Here is a 23,336-nt window from a genome sequence, read left to right on the forward strand (position 1 = left end):
CAGCCTGAAGTGACCTTAATCTGATTTTTTGCCCCATCTGACCTGTATCTGATCTTTTAATGACAGTGTGAACAGTGTGAATCTGATACTCACCAGTGGTAAAGAGGAGAATATATTGTCATATGTTTTTGTCAAAATACAGAAAACCGAACTTGAAAATGACCATGAGGTAAAACAAAACAAAACGAAAACAAAAATGCACCAATAGAAGTCTCTCAGATTAGGGCCCAAACTGAGTCGAGAATGGACAATGTTAAGCACTCTTTCCCAATTTTATTTATATCTTTTCTTTGAAAATCTGCTCACCCTAATCAGAGGTCCACCTTGTTTCTCAGTGGTTCGCGTTATTGACTTCCTTGTTTACAGGTAAAACGCCATGTCAGTTTTAAAATACTTAAGAACCACACTGTTCTCTGATTGGATTTCTCTGGTTTGTTAGTCTGAACTCTTCTGATCTGAACTCTTCACATTACAGTCAGGGACAGGGGCTCTCAAACTTTTCATCAAAAGTTCTACCAAAGAAAATATTTCACCATGCGAGTACAACCAGATCTAAACCAGGTCTAGAATGAGACTATTCTAAGTACAAATTAGGACTAAACTAGCCAGGCTGGTGCTACCTAGTGCTAGGAATCGGAATACACTAGACGGTTTGCAAGAACCCCGGACGTTGTAGACTGCGCACCGGCCAATCAGCTGTGAGCTGTGAAGCCATGACGTCAAACTCAAGCACCTGTCTGGGTCCCTTTTGTGGTACACCACAACAGTAAACAAAGCGATCGAGATGGATGTAAACGAAGACAGACATTCTGTATTGGCAAAATTCCCAAGATCAAGGATTTAAAACTGTAACAAAGAGAATGTTTGGTGAATTATATCAAGGGGAAAGACGTTATTGCCCTTCTTCCTACAGGATTTGGCGCAGCAATAGCAGCGAACCGTCGAGCAAACGAATCCTAATGCTGCAAGATCAGATGGTTTCCACGAAATGAAACCGGCTGATGAAACAGGCTAGGACTAAACCAGATCCAAAAATAGTAAAACAAGGACTAGCCTGACAAAGAACACAAATATGGATTAATAATGCTGGCCAATTCGTTCTACATTCTTTTCAAATTCTGAAGGGTCTGGAATCGGACCATGGAGCATGAAAAACCTCTGTCCAAACTTGAGATGATCCAACCACAGACTAATTTGTAGCATGTGTCTCTGGATGAGGAAGGCATCTCGTCTTGTAACATTCAGAACAAAATGTATAACTTACTTAAACTGAGATAAGTAATATTTCGATGCTGTGATTGATTTTTCTCAAAAGTCCATGCTGTTTCTCAGTCCTCAATCAAGGAGACAGGACGCAGTTCCAGATCCTCTCGTTTTTGTAAAGATTTGTCAAAGCGTGTGGTTCTGGCTGGACAGGTTATCAGGCAGATTTATGTTTTAACAAGAGGATTCTCTGCAAAGTTCACATTTATTAAACAAGACTGAAATACAGACTAAGAATCACATTTCATAACATGTTTGTACAGACCTAAACTACAGGGATAGCAGTTTTTATCCTGTAAAAGACAGGATAAAATGGAAGTTGGAGCTGTCGATAGCCGATATAAAAGCCGATATATTTGGTGATGTAAAAATTCACTATAATTATTATGAATTGATCATTGTATTTATATAGAGCCTTTCAAGATACCCAGAGTGCTTTACAGTTCATTGTTCATTCACTCCACACTCAGTGCTGGTAAGCTACTACTGTAGCCACAGCTGCCCTGGGGCAGACTGACAGAAGCGACGCTGCCAATCTGCGCCCTCCGACCACCACCATCACTCACACACACACACCACTTTCATACTAGACAATGTGGCTGAAGTGTCTTGCCCAAGGACACAACGACAGCTTTTGCTACTGGCGCCCCACTGTGGCACCTGGAATTCCCAGCGGTCTCCCATCCAAATACTAACCAGGCCCAGCCCTGCTTAGCCTCTGAGCTCTAACGGGATCAGGCTTTGACAAGCCGGTATGGCCACAATAAACCTTGAATAGATTATAAAACTGGATTTTAAATTGAGTTTATTTAGACTACATTTATTGTTATTCTGCCTCTTTACAGTCATATTTAAAGACAGTAGGTCGGCCTAATGGGATTTTTACATGACATTCTAGCCGATAAAGAAAGTAAACTACTGCTATCAGCCTTTAACAGTAAATGCGTGCACACTGCAGTAATTAATTATGCGTAAATGTGGATCATTCACACCTCTATTCACTGCTCATTTACATATAAATGCAGGTCCAGTAACATGTACACAGCCTCTATAGTCACTTTACAGTCAGCCAATATAAGAGAAAACAGGTTGTTTATGTGCGACAGCTACAGCAGCTAATCACTAACCAACAAGAAAGAATGAAAAGTAGCTTCAAAAACGACACATTTGCAACACTCACCGCTCACACAGATACCTCAAGTCTTCACAATTAAGTGTCCTTTCAATCCTGACTCAAAACAATTGTCCATAAAAAGATATAATCCAGCATGTTGACAGCAGCTGCGGGTGTAAACAAGAAAAAACGTGACTCTGGGGGTGCGTTCAAGGGCAGTACGGTGTCACACACACAGACAAATGACTGCACAGATAAATATCGATGCAATACCATATATTAGGACATTTATCTGTCTGTAAATTGGATTAAATGGACATAATATTGAGAGTCTAAGCTTTATAATGAGGTTTAACATGCCCACATGGACTATATCGCCCATATCGGCAAGATAACCGATATATCCCATACTGATATATCGGTTGGGCCCTAATACTAATACTAATAGGGAAGCCTGATTCATCAGCCGGTTTCACTCTGTAAAAACCATCTGACCTCGCAGCATTAGAATTTGTTCGCTCAATGGTTTATTTAACTTTTTAATTTAACCAATCGCTGCTGTTTGGTCATGATGTATGTAATGCGCCACTAACGGGACTAACTGCTATATTAAGCTTTTCCCAAATTCTGTAGGAAGAAGGACAATAACGTCTTTCCCCTTGATAAAATTCTCCAAACATTCTCTTTGTTCCAGCTTTAAATCTCGATCTCGAGAATCATTGTCAATACTGAATATATGGCTCTTTCCTGAATTGATGGTGCCCGAACTTGCACTTCAGAGGTTTTAGTGAACCGTCTAGTGCATTTTAAGGTATAAAACCACCTGTAATTGAATCCACAAAAGGTAGACCCGTTTAATGTCATATTGTGGAACATTCGAGGCATAGAAGTGACAAATCCATAGACACAAGCAGGTGACAGACCACCAACCAAAAAGTTACACAGTGCACCATTAAAATTTTACCCATTTCGATTTGATTTCCATAAAAATTTTCCAGCTTTCCATTCTAACATCTTCATTGATTGTCTGTTGTCCAGGTGAGCCAGATGAGCTCTATAGTGCCTCGGCGCAGAGAGCAGAAGGTCCTGGTGATGGTGGTGACGATGGTGGTGTGCTACCTGATCTGCTGGCTGCCGTATGGGGTCGCCGCCCTGCTGTCCACCTTCGGCCCCTGCGACCTCCTGACCCCGGAAGCGAGCATCACGCCGTCACTGCTAGCCAAGTTTTCCACCGTCGTCAATCCATTCATCTATATATTCATGAACAAGCAGGTGGGTTGGCTGAGTTATCTCAAAGTCTACTCTGATTAGCTGCTTGTGGAGTATCTCTTGTTGTGACATTTTAACTAATTCATTTCTGAAGAGTTTTTGTTCTAGAATTTGAGTCACATTGTCTTGCTTTATTGTAGACACATTGTTTATTTTGCAAATTTCACTCAAAGAATATTTTTAATGATTAAAAAATTAAAATCAGTTACTTGGTTGGGATAGTGCGTGTTAAAATAAAGAAACAATGAGATTTAAGGCATACTTTGGAACATTATCTATGGAGATACAGTAGATACATTTAATTTGATCATTCCTGGCAAAGGAACAGCGCATGAAAATATACTTGAGTTATCCTTTATTATTAATCTGTACATCTCTAAAGTGTAAATGCTGTGTTCCACTTTCTGATGTTATGAAGTGGTAGTTTTCAAGTTAACAGCTCCTTTTACCTTTAGTTCATTAGAGATTGGCAATTTCAGAGCTGAAATTATCCAAATGATTCTAGTGAAGGTGTATGCAGTTTAAAAATACATTGGATTACTTCCTGTATTACCACATGACATCACAAAGTGAAACAGTGTTTTTAGTTTGAGGAAAGAACTAAACATGCTGGATTTGTGTGTTTGACGTGTGTGAATGAAACAAAACACATCCCCGTGTATGTTTGTGATGAGGAAACATTATAACAGATGAGAAAATGGTGTAAGAGCTCTTTAAGGAAAAGTATCCATTTAGAAATGTACTTCTGAGTAAAAGTGTAAACTTTGCCAATGGTTTTCTGTATGTATTTCTCATTGCTTAAAACCTTGAACCTAAAGCTCTTAGGCAGAATGTCCAAGAACATGCTCATAAATAGCCCCTCAGCATTGGACCACAAAGAAATCTACTTATTTATTGCTTCAGCTCTGTGGAAAACTGTAGAAGAAAGGGCAGATAACTGCTCTGAAATACAGTGTAACATTTACTTAATTAATTAATCATTGCATTTATATATAGCACACTTCAAGATACTTAAAGCACTTTACAGTTCATTATTCATTCACTCAACACTCAGTGGTGGTACACTACTACTTTAGCCACAGCTGCCCTGGGGCAGACTGATGGAAGCAAGGCTGCCAATCTGCGCCATCAGCCCCTCCAGCCACCACCAGCACTCACACACACATCACTTTCATACTAGGCAATGTGGGTGAAGTGTCTTGCCTAAGGACACAATGACAGTTTTTGCCCCACTCTGACTTAAAGTCATATATTACACACACTTCAGCTGCTCCCAGTAGGCGAGTTCATTTTGTTTTCTTTCAGAAGATGTAAATACGTTCGTGTCCCTGTCCAATCAGAACCCTTCATGACCCCAGACACCGAGCAGAATTAAATAAAGATTATTTAACGTGTTTTCCATGTAGACCTCAATTCAGAATTATTATTTCCATGTAAACTTGAAGGAGAATATTTTAATTCTGAACTGTTTAATTCAGAACAATTAATTCGGAATTAAAAAACATCATGTAAACGTGGCCAATACCTTGAAAAATATGTATACTACTGTAATTGGCTGCCTTTAAGTCTATTTGAAGAGATCCCAGATATTTTTTTACGAAATAAATAAAACATAAAAACTCTCAAACAATCCTCCTGTCAGCGTATCCCCCTCCTTGTGACTAGTGTGTACTAATCCACACATGCCTGCAGCTCTTCTCACCAGTGCCTCATTTACACGTTTGAAAGAGACAACACAGGCAGGCAGCGGATCTCTCACCTTCTCGTGTGACTGATACGCATCGCTGGCGGCCAACAGCTAACCACTAACACCCAAGGACACCGAAGAGGGATAAGTGTGGCTAAGTCAGGCTAATCTGCTTGATGTCACCGTGTAGTGTAATGGCATCGGGGGCCCAGCCAAGGTGTGTCGGACTGAACGGGCTTCATTAGCGCTCAGAAGACATTAGTAAATGAGTGTCACAGGTGAGAGAGAGCGAACAGGGACCCAGGGGAAATCTGCCCAGGCTGGTGCAGTAATACCCGGGATTTGCAGCATGAAGAGCGCAGCCAATGTCAATGATTCGGATTTCAGCGGGAATCGGCTGGAAAAGAAATGTTATTGAGTCAGGGTTTTGTGTTTAAAGGCACTTTATCTGATTTATACAGTCTTAAAAACGTGGAAAACAGTTCATTTGAAGTGAGTTTATAGGTGATATTCACAACATTCAGAGACCAATGCAGAGTTTAGTTTAATTTATTAATTTGAGCAAAATACCTATATAAGTTACATTACAAACACAAGGATATGTACACATGATGGGACCATTTCTGCTCAAAAGGAGGAGGTTGAAGTTTAAAAATATATTGTGTCCTACCCCATGGTTGACCTTAATCCTAAACTTTTTTTTTTTTTTTACTTTTGGAGTGCTTACTTATACGCACATATATATAGACATATGCATCTAAAATATTCAGTACATACAGTATATACAATATAAATACACATACATACATGCACAAACACATATATACATACACACACAAATATGTTTTCGTTTATGGTCGTACAAACTAATAATAATGATAAAGAAGGCACAAAAGTTGATCATTTATGATCGTACAAAATCAACAGTAATGAGAATGAAAAATGTGAGGATTTTTTGTTTTTGTTTATGGTCTTACAGACTAATAATAATGATAAAGAAGGCACAAAAGTTTATAAGAGTTATGACAAAGCTAACAACAACTAGCAAGCTAATGCACTTCCTGATTATCAGTCAACACTTTATAATCTAGTAAACTATTTAAGATATTTGCAATGATCTAACATTTTTCGTCATTGATGCATTTGAAGCATTAGAGGTCTGTGTGGGACAGAATTTTTAGTCCCGCTCCCGCACTGTGCAGTCCTGCTCCCGTCCTCTCCCACAAAGAATTGCAATTTTCAGTCCCGCTTCTGCCCGCATCTGCAATATTTTGTCGCGCTCCCACACACAAGTTCCACAGGACAGGAACATTTGCTTTCTTAAGCACTATCAAACATGGAGAAGCGAAAGGAATTGGGCTGTGTATGGGAGGAGGCGTGGTGGGCGGTCCGGCAGCATGGTTAAGTCCTGGCTAAATCCTGTTTTAGTCCTGGTTTTAGACCTGTTTTTAGACCTGGTTTAGTGGCGCAGCTCGTGCGACATACGGAAGGAGGGACTGTCCGCGTGGCGTACGGAGTGGGCTGGACTGTCGGTACTGATGGTAAAGCTAACAACAAGTAGCATGCTAATGTGCACACATAGGGTGACCAGATTGGGGTTATCAAAAAAGAGGACACCAGGTTCAGGGGTGAATAAACTGGTGATGTTTGTACTTTGTAACCAGCGATATCTATTGATGTTTGAATTTAACATTACACATGTGTGATATTCTGTGTATCAGGGAGTCTGCGGTCCTCATCAGGGACATTTTGGACAATTTACTGTATTTCTTTATGTTTTAGAGGTCTACTAGAGTTCACAATACTACAAACTTTTCCAGCTGGGATTTATGAACATATCTCCACTTATATAGTGTAAATTTTCATCAAATAAAAAGTGCTGTAGAGTTTGAGACATGAATAACTATGTCATGATCATCCAACCTCTCCACAGAAGCTCATATGGCTTTATAATAATACATAATACTTGATGTGAGAGCACACGGGAGTGACGAGGGGAAAGGCGGAGTTTAGATGCACAATGCTGGAGAAGAGCCGGTGATTGCATTCATGGGAAGTATAATAAGATGATTTTATTGTAAGTTCCTCTATATACTGTACACCACAGGTCAAAAGTTTTAGAACACCACTATTTTTTACTGTTTACTGTTGACCAATCAAAAAGTATTCTAAACTTTTGATTCATGAAAGTGTCCACCTTTGGCAGATATAACAGCTGATCACACTTGTGGTTCGTTCTTTTTACAATAGAATCAAATATTCTTCAGAAAGTTCTTCCCAAGTCTGTTGCAGAAGTTCCTTAAATGTGTGGCACTTGTAGATTGCTTCACTCTTCTGTCCAGTTCATCCCAAAACCAGTTCGATGGGGTTTAAGTCTGGACACTGTGCTGCTGGACACTTCATGTTTTCAAGCTCACCATCTTGTTCTTTTTTCCTGAGGTAGTTTGGCAGAGCTTGGACTTGTGTTTTGTATCTTTTATCTTTTTTTTTAAACCTCTGTCTGTTCAGCTCTCACCTTTGTACCATTTCAAGCTCTTCATTGGACTTGCATGACTTGAATTGCAATAAATAACTGGAAAAATTAGGGTGTTCTAAAACTTTTGACCGGTAGTGTATCTGATCTTATGAGCAAAGATTATCCCACTCAAAGCTGTCAGTTGATAAAGACAAAATCCCAAGACATTTTGGCATAATTCAGAAATTTGTCCAGAGAATGTCTGGTCCGCCTATGCACACGTGAAAACACTTGACAATTAACTAAACTAGGTCCAAAGTCAGTCCTCACTTACCTTATGCATTCAGGGCATCCTAAAAGGTTTTCACAACTCCCAGAGACCAGAGTGGAGTTTTAACATGACAGGAAAGCTAACAACAACTAGCATGCTAACAAACTTTCTTATTATCGAACAATAAAGTGCTTTATAATTAACTAAACAACTTAAAAGTTATTCCTCACTAATGCATTCCGAGCATCCTAATTATTCACTACAGTGAGTTTATAAGCACTTTTCACTAATACGGTTTTGCAGTAGTGGTAAAGCTAACAACATCAAGCATGCTAATGTGATTTGAAAAATAAAACACTTTTAATTAACTAAACAAATCTTTGCAGGGATTCAAAGTTATTCCTCGCTATTGCATTCCAAGTATCCTAATTATTCACTGTGATGAGTTTATAAGCACTTTTCACAACTCTCAGAGACCAGAGCGGAGTTTTGCTGACAAAACTAACAACTACCACGCTAACGTAAACACTTCCTGATAATCGGACCATAAAACACGTTCTAATTATATGCAGACACCACGCAGCAGACTTATTTTGACCTCAAGAGCTGCTTATACGATATATCTGTACTGGGATAAGACAATTTTTGCTCACATACATGGAAAAAAAAATCGGGAACAGGACATTTAAATGAACTTCAGAATGAAATTATGAAGATAGACATGATAAATCCTGAAGTAAAGTGGTGGAAGAAGTGGTTTCACATCTGTCTTGTGAACATTTTTGGTGCAGTGCTCTTATCTGCAGTGACCTTTCCTTCTCTCACATTCTCCGGCCGTTATCTGTCTCTTCTTTTGCTATGTGCTGGCAGCCATTTTGTCTGCAGATGCTCTATTGTCAGTGCAGAGTCTAAGTGGCATTTACCAGTGTATCAGCCCACCACAAGAGCTTTAAATCGACCATTGAGCTCTTATCGCAGAGGTATTCTTCAGTGTAAACCACCTCCAACTAATGCGCAACTCATAACTCCAGAACTTACTGCAAAATTCTAAACAAATGAAAACTATACAGACTCTAAAACACAGGCCAAAATTGTAAAAAGTGTAAAACTAATTTCTTAGTTTAGATTTTTTTTGTCCTATAGTATGCAAAATGGACTTTTGTGAGCTATGTTAAAATGTTGTCACCTAGAGTTTCCAGTGTATGGAGTTTGAAAACAGTGGAGCACTTCCTGTATTACCACATGACATCACAAAGTGGAACAATGTGTTTTCAGTTTGAGAGAAGAATTTAGTTTAAGGCTATGTCCACAGGACAACGCTCATGGATTTAAAAAAAAATTTTACAGGTTGAAAAAAATTTGCATCCACACACATGTTGGATCAATAAATGTCCAGACGACAACGGAGCACTGAGTGAAAACGATGTAATACATGTGCCAAACCTGTTTGTGGCGCTGTTAACAATGATAATAATATTTAATAATGCATATCTCATTTTTTTTTTGCCTATTTTAGATGTAAACCAGAAATACAGCCGTTTTGTTTTGCAAAAGTTAAACATATGTTTTCTTCTTTAGCCATAAGATTAGGATGAGAATTATTAGAATAACTTGGTCTCAAAATCCAATAGTTTAATTACCCATACGTAATCTTTGTTATTGATCCGTGTGTGAAGTCTGTGGTGCGTGTTGTTAGCATTAGCGCTAGCAGCGTGTCTCAGTTGGTGGGCGACAGCTACACCTGTCCCATTTCTGCAATGGTCTGGGAAGGCTGCAGTGGAGGACCCTGGGGATGACTTGGTTGTGACATTATCGTTTTCCAAAAGCTGCAGTTTGCTTGTCCAGACAACAACGCAACACCAGTGTTCTCAGATTTCTATACTCTGGAACTCGTTCTCAAAAAGTTTTTGCCCACCAAATCACCGGCTCCATGTAGACGAAAGGCCAAAACGAAGACAAACTTCACAGTTTCGATCAAAAAACGTTGTTGTGTGGACAGGCCCTAAATCTGCAGGGTTTGTGTGTTGAAAATGTGAATGAAACAAAACACAACTCCAGGTCTGTTTGTGATGAGGAAACAACTTAAAAACATAAATCAAAGAATAGCGTAATCTAGGTTCTTTAAGGAAATAAAAAAGTATAACACTACTTAATACTAACTGGATTTTGAAACTTACAAAAAAGCGTGGAACTCGTTACCAATTTCTGGAACTCATTACCCATTTTTGTGCCAAAATTAACACACATTAATCCAAAGGGAAATTACTTCGACACAGAGTAGCTCCATATTAATTTATTAAAAACAAGCGCAAATAGAATTGTTAAACACGTCTGAATAATGTTAATAAAAGTGTGTAAATAGGTCAACTGTAGGCCACTGTACACAAATTATACATACTCTCATTTTAGGTATGTCGGTTGTTGGGATTTGTACTATTTATATCTTGTATTATATCTTACCTTAAATAGCTTGTAACTAAAACCTGTTCAGCCTACATGTCCCATCATGCACCAGTGGACTGTGAGCCAGCAACTGTGAACATGTGACCTACAACTATTACTTTAAATCTGCACTGCGATAGACATTTCGAGTTTGCTTCTGATGAAGTTCGAAGAGCCGAAACATGTTGGCGTGATTTTAACTTTATCTGCCATGTGGTGTTAAAGGCTTTGAATTATTTTGTACTTTTTGAGTGCCTCAAACGACATATATATACTTGAGGCTGCACTGTGTAACTTTTCTGGTAATGATCCGCTTCCTGCTTGTTTGTAATGTTCCAAAGTGTGGCATTAAACTAATCAATCCTGAATTCATTTAGTTTGGCTAAAGGTGCATTTATTGTTAAAAAATGCTTGGAAAAACACGCATTCTTTTTGTGAGCGGGCTCCCCCCTCCTCAGATCTGACCTGTAATTCTAACTAGTAGCGTCACCTTGTCTCCATGGAGATAGCTACAGTAAGTACACTAGTACACTAGTACATATTCGAGTCATTTTCATTGCGGATGCAGTGTTCATCCACACTAATCCGATTGAAAACAACTCCAGAGACGAAATGATCTGGTGTCACCAGCTCCCACTAATTCATCTGAGTATGGATCTGATCTGGCACTGTGTGGACACCTGAAAACGCTGATACACTGATGTAGGTTGTAGATCTATGTGCCATGAAGTAATTCACTGCCAAAACGCTAAGAGGCTAGAATATATGTCCATTCATATATATGGTCTATGTGTATGACCTGCACACGTATAATCTCTGAAAATTTTAATATGAACCATCTCCAACGCGATAGAAGCACAGAACAGACTCACCATCAGCAGAACACCCCTCTGTCACAGAAAGAACACTCATATTCCACTGAGTCGTGTCCTTTAGTGTGACAGAAGCTGAACTGCATCAGTGCACAATAGTGTTTTTTGAGCGCTCAGTTTATGCAAATGAGCCATGCGGTTTTAAATTTAATTTCTATAATATATAAACAAATATGCTCAAAGCCGTGTGCATAGGAAAGGATTGCGGACACAGAAACGACATGTCTGGATGCAGATCGTTTCCGATACTGTGATACGGTGATTCGTTTCAATGTAAACATAGTCTAAGTTCAGTGTTAGTATGTGAAAAATTCTTGGCAAGGCATCTCCATGGAGCCAAGCAGGTGGTCCTCTACCAGAAAACTTCCATATTGAATCTCTAAGGTTATCTATTACATAATATTAACTTGTTTATTTTATGGCATTTGTACAATACTGCAATAATTAACCAAACACACATGTTGCTATAGTAATCTGTATGTACTTGATGTATTGATTGTATTCTCCATGTTAATTCTCTCGTTTGATTTTACCTGTAATGTCACAACTTAAAAATCTAAAAGCCTTCTATAAATCAAGCTGTTGTTCCCAGAGGACGCTTTTCTGTGTGGCGCTGTCAGTCTTCAGTTCCTCCCAGCCCAGACCTGTGCTTGCAGAGTGTTGAGGCGAGTTGAAGACTTTAAGTGCTGCACCAGACTCACCCCCTGGACCACACTACGTCAGCGATGGGGAAATCAAGTCTGTGGAACTCGAGGAATTAGCCGTGAAGTGTATCTGGCATCGGTCAAACAATGACATCAGATATTCAGGACTCAGAGATATGAGTTTGCGGTTTGAGAGACGGAATGTTCTGAATGTAACACGCTTTGGGACATTACACTGTATTTTGAGTGTTTTTTTTTTTTAAAGTAGGCATTTTACTTCTGTGGGGGTATTAACTGCTAACACGTAACATATTTAGATCACCGTGTTACCTTTTGTTGTTTTGAAAATGCTATATTCACTGAAACCAAGGTATTACAAGTTTCATTTTGGTTTTAGAAGCTCCCTCTCCATGCTAAGTCACTCCCCATTCAGAGCACTATCACAAAACAATCAGCGTGCACCCCGTTAATGAAACTACTGGACATCGCATCAGGTTTGTGAAGTTGTTATGCACAGTTTTATATAATTTTTGTATATTTATGGAGAATTGTCGTAAGGATGATTCTTTAAAGAGAGTTATTGAGCTTTAATTTCTTTTTCATTTTTTTTTTTTTTATTTCAAGCACATTAATATACATCTCTTTTCTTTTTTTTTTGTTTTGAAGCTTGAAAAGGAGTGAGATGAAGTAAACTAACTTGAGCTTTCTACTGTGTTTTAACGTTCCCTCATCAAAAATATGCCTGAAGAGGTTTTAGGGATCATCTGTGCAAGTTTGAGTAATTTAGCAATCTCTACTGGCCCTATTCAAACTGTCTGTTGCGAGCCTGTACAAGACTCATCCCACAAACCTGATACAAAACAATACACTACAACTTCACAAACCTGGTATGATGTACAGTAGTTTCATTAGCAGAATTCATGCTCATTATGTTGTTGTGATGGTGCTCTGAAGGGGGAGCAAGGGGAGCAGGAACTTTGAGCAAGCAGATGGACCTGATGGGTCAAATGCAGATTAGAAATAAAAGGACAATAAACTGAACCTGTACGTCTCCTCTATATCTGACCCATCTGTTCCATGTTTGACACTTGAACACGGAACAGATGGGTGAAATGTAGAGGACAAATATAGGGACAATAAAGTGAACCAGCATCCATCCTCTGCATTTGACCCATCCGTTTCATGTGTAATGCGCCAATGCAGATGGGTCAAATGCAGTGGACAAATATTTTTTCCATGTTCGAGTGTCAGACATGGAAATGCAGAGGACAACTATAGGGACAATAAAGTGAACCTGTATTTGTCTGCTGTATTTGACCCATCTGTTCCATGTTTGATGCTTGAAGATGGAACAGATGGGTCAAACACAGTGCGTGAGACATGGAACAGATGGGTCAAATGCAGAGGACAAATACAGGTTCACTTTATTATCCCTATATTTGTCCTCTGCACTTTAACCATCTGTTCCATGTTTGACACTCGAACACAGAACAGATGGGTCAAATTCACAGTGTCAAACATGAAACAGATGGGTCAAATGCAGAGGACAACTACAGAGACACTAAAGTTATACTTGTATTTGACTTGTGCATTTGACCCATCTGCCATGTTTGATGCTTGAACATGGAACAGGTGGGTAAAATGCAGAGTATCAGACATGGAACAGATGGGTCAAATGCAGGTTCACTTTATTGTTCCTATATTAGTCCACTGCACTAGACCCAACAGTTCTATGTTTGACACTCAATCAAGAAACAGATGGGTCAAATGCAGAGTGTCAAACATGAAAAAGATTGGTGAAATGCAGACGAAAAATGCAGGTTCACTTTATTGTCCCTGTATAAATTTGTCCTCTGCTCTTGACCCACCTGTTCCGTGTTTGACCCTCGAGCACAGAACAAATGGGTCAAATGTAGATGACAAACACAAGGGCAATACAATGAATTAAATTATATTTAACCTTGCTGCTGTAGTAGGAAGCTCTTCTGTTTATAGTGATCAATATAAGCCCCTGTGTGAAGAACATACAGAAGAGTCATTCTCTAAGGAGCGGATGAATCTGTTACGTAATATCAACTTAAACTGCAAATGAACTCTAAAACATAAAGATAACTTCGGTTGGGTCAACAAAGTAAAGCAGATTAGGGGCTCCAGTATTTGCAGAAAACACGCTGTACCGGCTCTGTGAGTTTTATATATGGACACTTCCAGGGCCGGCACCAGCTCTGTGGGGGCCCTGTGGAAATTGGGTTTTGTGGGGCCATAGTGTGTGGGATTGAAAAAGTAGATCATACTTTGCAGATTAAAGGTGCACTGTGTAACTTTTCTGGTGAAGTTGGTTGAGAAATAGAGAGACTAAATGTTGTAGTTTGTCTTCCCAGTATCTTATTAATTTATGTTTGGAAAAAAATATGTCCTAAGTGTCCTATTAAAGATGCGTTATGTATCTTTTCTGATTTTCTGGGGTTTCTTGCTTGGAATGTTCCACTCTAAGGCATTAAACATATCTTTCTCCATGGAGACAAGTAGGTCAGATATGTGGAAAGGTGAACCCAGTTACAGTAATAATGCATGTTTTTCAATGTATTTAGTGCAATAAACTACGATATGTTTAATGCCAAACTATGAAATATTTCATACAATGGCATCTTATTGAAGACAAGAATTATGCAAAACTGACTTTTTTGAGCTTTTAAGCATGTTATGCTGTTGTTCCCTCATCAAAAACATACCTGGAGTTGTATTTTGCTTCATTCACACTTGCTTCATTCATTTATGAGCCCTCAAAAAAAATCACATTTTACCTGGATTGTTGCATCACAGATAAAACTGGATTTGTCCTATGCAGTTCTTGAGCCCAGAAACAACGACCTGACTCATTCTGCGGACAAACTGTGTTCACAACTAATGCATGACTCTGTTAGTAAAGCATTCACAGGGGATAAGAACTTTGGTTGTTTGTTTACTTTACCATTGTTCATTGTCATTGCTGACAGCAGAGGGAGTTGCAATGCCGCGGTATCTGAGTGGAAACAGAGCTGAAAGAAAGTCTATAGAAAGTATATTTTCCAAATGCAGACATGCAGAAAATGCTTATTCCAAGATGGCCAAAGGCATGATTAAAGGGAATTAAGAATGCAGAATATGTATGTTATTCTGTACTATCACCTGGATGCAGAATGATATTTCTCTGTATTTTTTGGGTCTTTAGCCAGAAACAATTATCATCGGGTCATGATGAAGTTGGTTTTTTTTTGTTTTGTTTTCAGTGAGACATGTGAAATGAAGGCGCTCATTGGTCAACTGCCATTTACAAACAAAAAGACATTTCTCTTAGCCTGATTCATTAGCCGGTTTCATTTCGTAGAAACCATCTGACCTCACAGCATTAGGATTTGTTCGCTCGACGGTAGGCAGGTACTTTTTTTATTTAACCAATCGCTGCTATTTGGTCGTGATGTTTGTAATGCGCCGCTAACGGGGCTAATTGGTATATTAAGCTTTTCCCAAAACCCAAATGAAGAAGGGCAATAACGTCTTTCCCGCTGATAAAATTCACCAAACATTCTCTTTGTTCCACCTTTAAATCCTCGATCTCTGGAATCGTTGCCAACACAGAATGTATGTCTTTGTCTACATCCATCTCGACTGCTTTGTTAATTCTTGTACTGGAGCTGTACCACAAAAAGGGGCCCTGTCATGGCTTCACAGCTCTTCACTGATTCGCCGGTCTACATCTTTCGGGGGTTCTTACAAACCGTCCTCAGACAAATTTTTGGCCCTCAGGCTTCCAAATGAATTGGCCCAAATTACCTTGCATCAAATTCAAAATTAACTTTTTACTGCAAGGTTTTTGAAAACCTACCTTGATCAAGCTGATATTTAATATTTAGAGTGTGCTTTTAAGGATCTCAGCATGAATAAAGACTCATGGCTCATTCCAACGTGTTAAACATGCACATATTTCAATATATTCACCATTTTGAGCACCCTTGATCAGCCCTCTGCTTCGTCTGTGTTTACATATGTGGGCATTGATGAAATAAGTTTGGATACCCCTGGTGTGTTCTGATTCCTGACCTAGTCGCTTGAGAGAAATGAAATTAAGCAGAGGCACTAGATGGCACAAGCCTGGCTAGATTTCTCTTTCCTCAGACTAACAGTGTTTATTTCTTCGCTCACTGATTATGCAAAAATTCACCATGTTTTTTTGCATGCTCCTGATTGGCTAATCCAGCTGTCAATCATTCACCAGTGACCAGATTCACATCTTCGTTAGGTATTGAAGAAGAGTGTATTATGGATCCCAGACAAACTGTACCATGAGCTAAGGCGACTGAACTTTTTCAACAATTCCACAGCGTACGATTTAACATGAATTTCCAGATGTCAACCATATATCAAATCTAAATATCCTCGTATATCTGCACAGTATATTTGACTTCTTCTGACTCTTGAATTCTTACCTGTCACTGTGTCTCCTCTTTGGTTTTAGATTTTTTACTGTTTAACCACCATCTTCTTCCACCTTAGTGTGCTCACCTCCGCGACCTCGTGCTTCTCCCTTATGATCATGCGGATTCCTGCTCAGACCGTACAGCTGTTCAGCTTTGGAGCGGTGGCAAAAGCATTAGACTCTCTTTGAAGACGTTACGTGGTCCAGGATAATCTTGATCCGCGCTTTTTATTGCCGTTTTGGTTTATACTGGTACCTTTCCCGATAGTCAAAATGCTCACGTAACCCTTTTACATAACACAATCTCCACCGTGTAGCGCAATCTTAGACTTATCATGGAGACTGTTGAAAAGACAGGAAAGCTAAAAACACTGTGATTTTCTAACATCAATGCGTCAGATATAAGTATTTGAAATGGAGTGGAAAGTAAAGACTGTGTAATAGCGTCTGCACAGCTCGCGAAAGAGGTTGAGAATATAATGGATGAAAATAGACGGGAGCTAAAGTTTTTCTTTTTCTCTTTATGATGGTATGGCAGGTAGCGCTCATACCTCACAACGAAAAGGTGCCAGGTTTGATTCGTGTGCAAAAAAAGTCTTTCTACAGTATATAGAGCTTGTGTTGTGTGCAGGTATTCTTGTTTGCTCCTTTACAATTTGCATTCCAACTAGTTACTCCTCATCATTGGTGGAAATTGGAAAGTAATGAAGTATAAAAATAAAAGTGCAATTCTTACGCACAAATTTTAGGTGTCTGTGCGGTAGATACGTTTTACTTTTACTTCACTACATTTGAAAGCACCTATCTGCACTGCCAAAAACAATATCTAGGCAAGTTAAAATGACTTAAATCAGACTTAAATCTGACTTAAATTGACCCATGATAGAATTATATTTGGCCTGTGATGTCATATCAAACGTGGATTAGAGCTGGCCTACCAGCTACAAATAGACTATAGAGACATTATTTAGTTTTTAATTTTGAGAGTTGTTGTTGTGTAGCAAGCTGTATTTTCATATTTTAAGTACAAAAAGTCTTGTTCCACTAGTAGATCATTTTACTTGTCACGTGAAATTTTGTTAAATCATGATAAAACTTTCTTAATTCAAGTCGTCTTAACTTGGCTACTCCACTACATTTTTAGATCTAGAGTGAAAAGTAAAAGGTACTTTGAGTTTCCATCCTAAATTTGAGCAAACAATTAAGAAATCAATTGAATCACTTAAAATCAGCTAAATTCTGTATCAAAATCACTACATTTCTTTCTTACTTTTTACTTTTACTTTTACTTTTTACTCTTTAAATACATTTTTAAACAGTTATTTTCATACATTTAATGAAGTGGATTTTTTCATCTGATACTTTTGCTTTTGCTTGAGTAACTTTTTATCTCTGTATCTATACTTTTATCCATGTGTTGTGGGAAAAATTACTTATCTCTTGATTAAAAATAATAATAATAATTAATTCATTTGCTAAGTCTGAGGTGTGGCCAGATGTGCTTGATCTGATTTGCATCCATATTCACACACATTTGTTACTTTTTAACAAGATAAGCAAGCAAAAGGGAACAGAAGTGTTTACACTGAAGTGTCTTTCTAACACTGTCTTTAATTACCAAATCAAATGAGTTTTAGTTAGACCAAATGTGTTTCCAAAAGATAAACTAATCACTATTTTAATTAAATCAATTATAATCAATATTTTCCTGTGCGGGTCTGGTCTCGGGTACAAATCACATTCGTTTACACAAAGACAGATTGAGAGGAATCTTTCCACAATATAAATTTCCATCACACATGTAACTATCACTGCTCCTTATCAAGCAAATGGCCATAAACTAGTAGCATTAAACAACAGTTTTTCAGTTAGTCACTCTCACCTCACCTTATTCCACATCCCAACTCATGTACACGGCAAACAATACTGCACCTCTTGCAACTACACAGAAACTATTGAGACATAGTGAAGGTATGAGCTGAGAAGAGTGGAACCATTTTAAAGTAAACACCATCTGTATTACAAGGAAAAGTTTCTGTGTCTCTGTGTGTGGCGTCAAACTGTGGAACAATCTGAGGAAGCAAAGCAGAAGAAAACGCATAAAGATCTCATCTTCTCACAGTCTAGAGGTGCTTTACCGTTTATTTATTTCATTATTGTTATCAGCCATATCTCACATATGTAAATCTGAATCTGTCTGAATAATGAGATTCGTGTGACTTTATAATGCACGTACAGGGAGCATACTAGGAATGTATTTTATATGCATAAAATGGAGGTGGGAATAAGTAATTACTTTATCCTGCTCCCTTTCCAGCAAAGAGTCTATGAGATACAGTCAAAGATATATGATTGATGGTTAGTTTTCCTATTTATGAAAAACAGCCAAGTTAAGATGACTTGAATTAAGAAATTTTTATTTCACTTGACAAGTAAAATGATTTACCAATGAACAAGACTTTTTGTACTTAAAATTTGAAAATACATCTTGCTACACTTAAAATAAGAAAAACAACAACTCTTAGCACTTAAAATAAGAAACAAAATCTAATGTTGCTTGAATTAAGACAAACACACTTCGCACACACTTGTAGATCATTTTATTTGTCAAATTGAATCTACTCAAAGTCATTTAGCTAGATGTTGTTTTTTTGCAGTGTAGATCAAGGCTGGAAATAAACAAATCTTCACCTTTCTGTTGAAAATCACACCTACCTACAGGACCATGAACGCTCATACTGAGCACACACTCCTGATTATCTTCAAACTTTTTGACAGTGTTTGTTAATGTGTGCATTGTGTCACCATGGTAACTGCTGAACATTTCACCATATAGATACACGTAGAACACCCCCAGCCTAATGTCAGTCTAAAGTATCAGTTGTGCATATTTTTGGTCAAATGCACAGGACAAACATCCTAACATATAGAGACAGATATTATAATAATGCATTGGATTTGTTTGTATAACACCCAACTCTTAACATTGCATTAGTCATTCAATCCACACTTAGTGGTGGTGGTATATTCTATACTGTAGAGCCACAGCTACTTTGAAGCAAACAATGACACATGCACACACCTTATTTATACTAGACAAGGTGGGTGAACTGAAGTGTCTTGTCTAAGGACACAACAACAGTTTCCACTAGAACCACTGCCGTCACACTGTGGCACAAGATATTTACAGCAGTCTCCCATCTAAGTCCTTACCAGGTCCAATCCTGCTGAGCTTCAGAGTTCTAACGATATCAAGCTTTGATAAGGAGACATGCAAAAGTTTTTTGATGCTGTTATTTCTTAAAGGTTCTATATTACACAAAATGACTCTTGTGAGCTTTTAGCCGTGCGTTTCCATCTACACTGCCCAAGACGCAAAACTTTGTTCAGATCAGGTTTACGTCACATACATACAATACACAGAAACAAACATGTAGCATGGCATGCATACCCAATCGAATTCCACACACTTTTGTGTCACTGTATGCTGAAAAGGCTCGTCTAAATGTGTAATAAAAAATGAAGATGCAACACCACTTTTCCATCTTCTGTTCAGACCATCATCATATAAACGTAGCCTTAGTTCAGTCGAGATTGGGCTGAAATCTAAATGATTCTGAGAACACAGCGGAGCACTTTTTCCATTACCACATGACATCACAAGAAGGAGCAGACTGTTTTCTGTTTGAAAGAAGAACTCAGCCTAAACATGCAGGATTTGTGCATTTAACCTGTGTGAATGAAACAAAACACATCTCCACGTCTGTTTTTGATGAGGAAACATAACATAGATCAGAAAATAATGTAATCTAAGCTGAACACTTTTGTTAAATGCAGAAGGTACAGTTTTATATTATACCTCACAAAATTAATATTCCACACTGCTAATTATTTGATAACGTTGTAGAGAGTTTGACATTTTTTATTTGCTCTATTCTGGGTAATTCTCAGCATATTAATAATAGACTCTGCATGTTATCACAGCAATTCCCCTTGTGCTTGTGCAGACTGAAAAACAAGCAGCCTCTATCTCACCTCATTATTTTACCTGGCACGCCGCTGTTGCTTTCAGTGCTAGTGGTTTTAATTAGATTTCACTATCAAATGTTAGCATTAGCATTTGTTTAGCTTCCGTGCCTTTATTGTTTGCGGGCTACTGTCGGGGTTAATGGGGTCAGATCATCTCATCTCAATCTCTACACGTTACTGATTGCATTTCTATACATTTTGCACAGCCTTTTCAATATGCCAGATATGGAGTGATCTCATAATAAAATATAAACACTGTATTTGATTTATTTATTTGTTTATTTATGTATTTATGTCAGATGCTTTCCCTGTTGCAGTCATTACAGCGGGATGTAGGGGCGAAGTGTCTTGCCTACAGAAAACATCAGTATGACAGGCCCGTCAACAGGAATTTGGGGGCCTGTGGCAAAAGCCTTACACAGGTGCCCCTCTAATGTAAATGAATAGGAAGAGGGTCCAGTTCTCGGCTCCTAAAACGATGGGGTCAGGACAACAGACCCCTTTGGCCCCTCCTGTCTACTGCCCTGCATATATGCTCTGGTACAAGTCCTAAAAAATAAATAGCATTGCTGTTGACTACTGCTCCAGACAAGTTTCTTTATAGCCAAAACTAAAACATTGCCTTTTCAAAGATGCAGTTGTAACCCTACAAACATGTTCTGAAATGGATCGTGTATTATCAGTTCAGCATTTCATATTTCAGTCTTCGCTCAAATGTTACTGCGTCTGTTCACTGAACTCACTCACTGAATCCTGATTGGAAAACAGACTTGGAATTTAAAATCACAACTAGATTTTGCCGTCCAAAACACGTAGATCTGGTGTCCAAACCTTGAATAAAAAAGACCCAAGGCTCTGTAACCCAAAAGGCCTCTGAGAAAAACGAGAAAAACGCTTAGAAATGTATCGAATTATGAACCGTTTTATTGTTCTATTATCAGGAAGGGCGCTGTTAGCATACCAGTTGTTAGCTAAGTTCACTGTGGTCTCTGAAAGTTGTGAAATGTGTTTATTAATAAATGCATCTAATTATGAAGCATTTTAGTGTTCAATTCTCAGAAAGTGCACTGTTAACATGCTAGTAGTTGTTAGCCAGCCTTATCAGGAAGTGTGCTGTTAGCATGTTAATTGGTGTTAGCTAACTGGTGTGGCCTCTGAAAATTGTGAAGTGCTTATAAATAAATGCATCTAATTATAAAGCTATTGTCCAATACTCAGGAAGTGTACTGTTAGCATGCTAGTTGTTCACTAAACTCATCAGGATGTGCGCTGTTAGAATGCCAGTTGTTAGCTAAGTTCACTGTGGTCTCTGAAAGTTGTGAAAAGCTCGTATAAATAAGCACCTAATTATTAAGCATTTTAGTGTCCAGTTCTCAGGAAGTGCGCTATTAGCATGCCAGTTGTTGTTAGCTAACTTCTCTGTGGCCTCTGAAAGTTGTGAAAAGCGTTTGTAAATAAATGAATCAAATTATAAAGCGCTTTATTGTCCGATAATCAGGAAGTGCGCTGTTGGCATGCTAGTTGTTGTTAGCATTATGTCACTCTGGCCTCTAAAAGTTGCGAAAAACATTTATAAACTCATGTGGTGAGTAATTTGGATGCTCAGAATGGATAAAGTAAGTGAGGATTAACTTTCAGATGAACTAGTTGTGTTTTTCGTGTTTTCTAACAAGTGAAAATCAGATACAGCGCCTTTAAAATTCTATTAATCACACAGCTCCGCTCTGCTCCCTGGAGCTATGTTCCTCCTAAAACCATCTCGCGTCAGTCAGTCCATTCTTCACACATACCACCCACTTCACACCCAACCCCCCCGTCTCCGTTCCTCTCCTCCACCCTCTCCTGCTCCTCTCGACTCCTCTTGCTCCTTGGGGCTTGTTTCAAAGCCCACACCATTTCTCCACAAAGATCTCCTTCTGAGATTATAAAACACAGATTCGAAATTATGGTTCGAAAAAAACAGTTTGGGAGTTGTCTGATTTCCTTTGGGTGATGAAAGTTTCTTGGATTAAAAATACGCCTTGTTCGAAAGAGATTACAGAATGTTGCCTGGGATCCAGAACACACACTTTTCCAATACCTAGAGAAGAAGTGAGTCTGGTCAGTGGTGTATCTCCCACAGTTCAGACGGGCATGATTGACAGGTGGATCAGCCAATCAGGAATATGTGGAAAAAAGAAAGAAAAAATATATATATGTTTTTCAGGGGACTGAAAAACATTACAGATTTCTGCAGAATCAGTGAGTGATGCATGAAACTTTGTTCATCGGAGGTGAGAGAAATGTGAATTTTTTCAAAATGAGGATGGTCAATAGGAATCTTGAGAGACAAAATTGCCACAACATTGTGCACACATGAGGAAAATGACCTTGTGAGATTTTTTTTCCATTTAGACTGAACAAAAAATAAGGGTTTTGTGTTGGGGAATGACATCTCTCATAGTTCCAAAAAGCAGTACTAGAATGTCAACAAAAATATTACACAATTTTCCGATCTATGTTTGTTTCATTTCATGATTTAACACACAAATGCTGCATAGATATTAGGTTGAGTTCTTCTCTCAAACAGAAAACACTCTATCCCTCCTTGTCATGTGATATACAGGAAGTGCTCCATTATGCTTTTAATTTCCATACACCTTCACCAGAATCATTTGGATAATTTCAGCCCTGAAATGGCCAATCACTACTGAACAAAAGGCAACAAAAGTAGCTGTTAATTTAAAGGGCCCATCTCCTCTCATGCAAAATCAACTTTTCAGAGCTTTTTACCATCTAAGAGTGATATGTGGGCCTTGTATATGTAGCCGAAGTGTTTTTTAGATTGATTCGGC

General features: G+C 38.5%; 1 protein-coding gene and 1 pseudogene across 1 annotated transcript in view; one reads left to right on the top strand and one right to left on the bottom strand.

Annotated features, from left to right (window-relative positions):
• Positions 1-23,336, top strand: part of LOC110165540 (pinopsin-like) — a gene marked incomplete at its 5' end in the record, with an annotated part of 99,014 nt that overhangs the window by 69,967 nt on the left and 5,711 nt on the right. Inside the window, one exon of the mRNA XM_020930740.2 lies at positions 3,416-3,649. Within this exon, the coding sequence (XP_020786399.2) occupies positions 3,416-3,649 (234 nt within the window). The remainder of the gene's footprint in view (positions 1-3,415; positions 3,650-23,336) is intronic.
• Positions 1,912-2,029, bottom strand: LOC129408202 (5S ribosomal RNA; annotated as a pseudogene).

The sequence above is a fragment of the Boleophthalmus pectinirostris genome, unplaced genomic scaffold (genome assembly GCF_026225935.1).
Source record: "Boleophthalmus pectinirostris isolate CB_2022bp ecotype Guang Dong unplaced genomic scaffold, ASM2622593v1 HiC_scaffold_15, whole genome shotgun sequence".
NCBI classification, from domain to species: domain Eukaryota; kingdom Metazoa; phylum Chordata; class Actinopteri; order Gobiiformes; family Gobiidae; genus Boleophthalmus; species Boleophthalmus pectinirostris.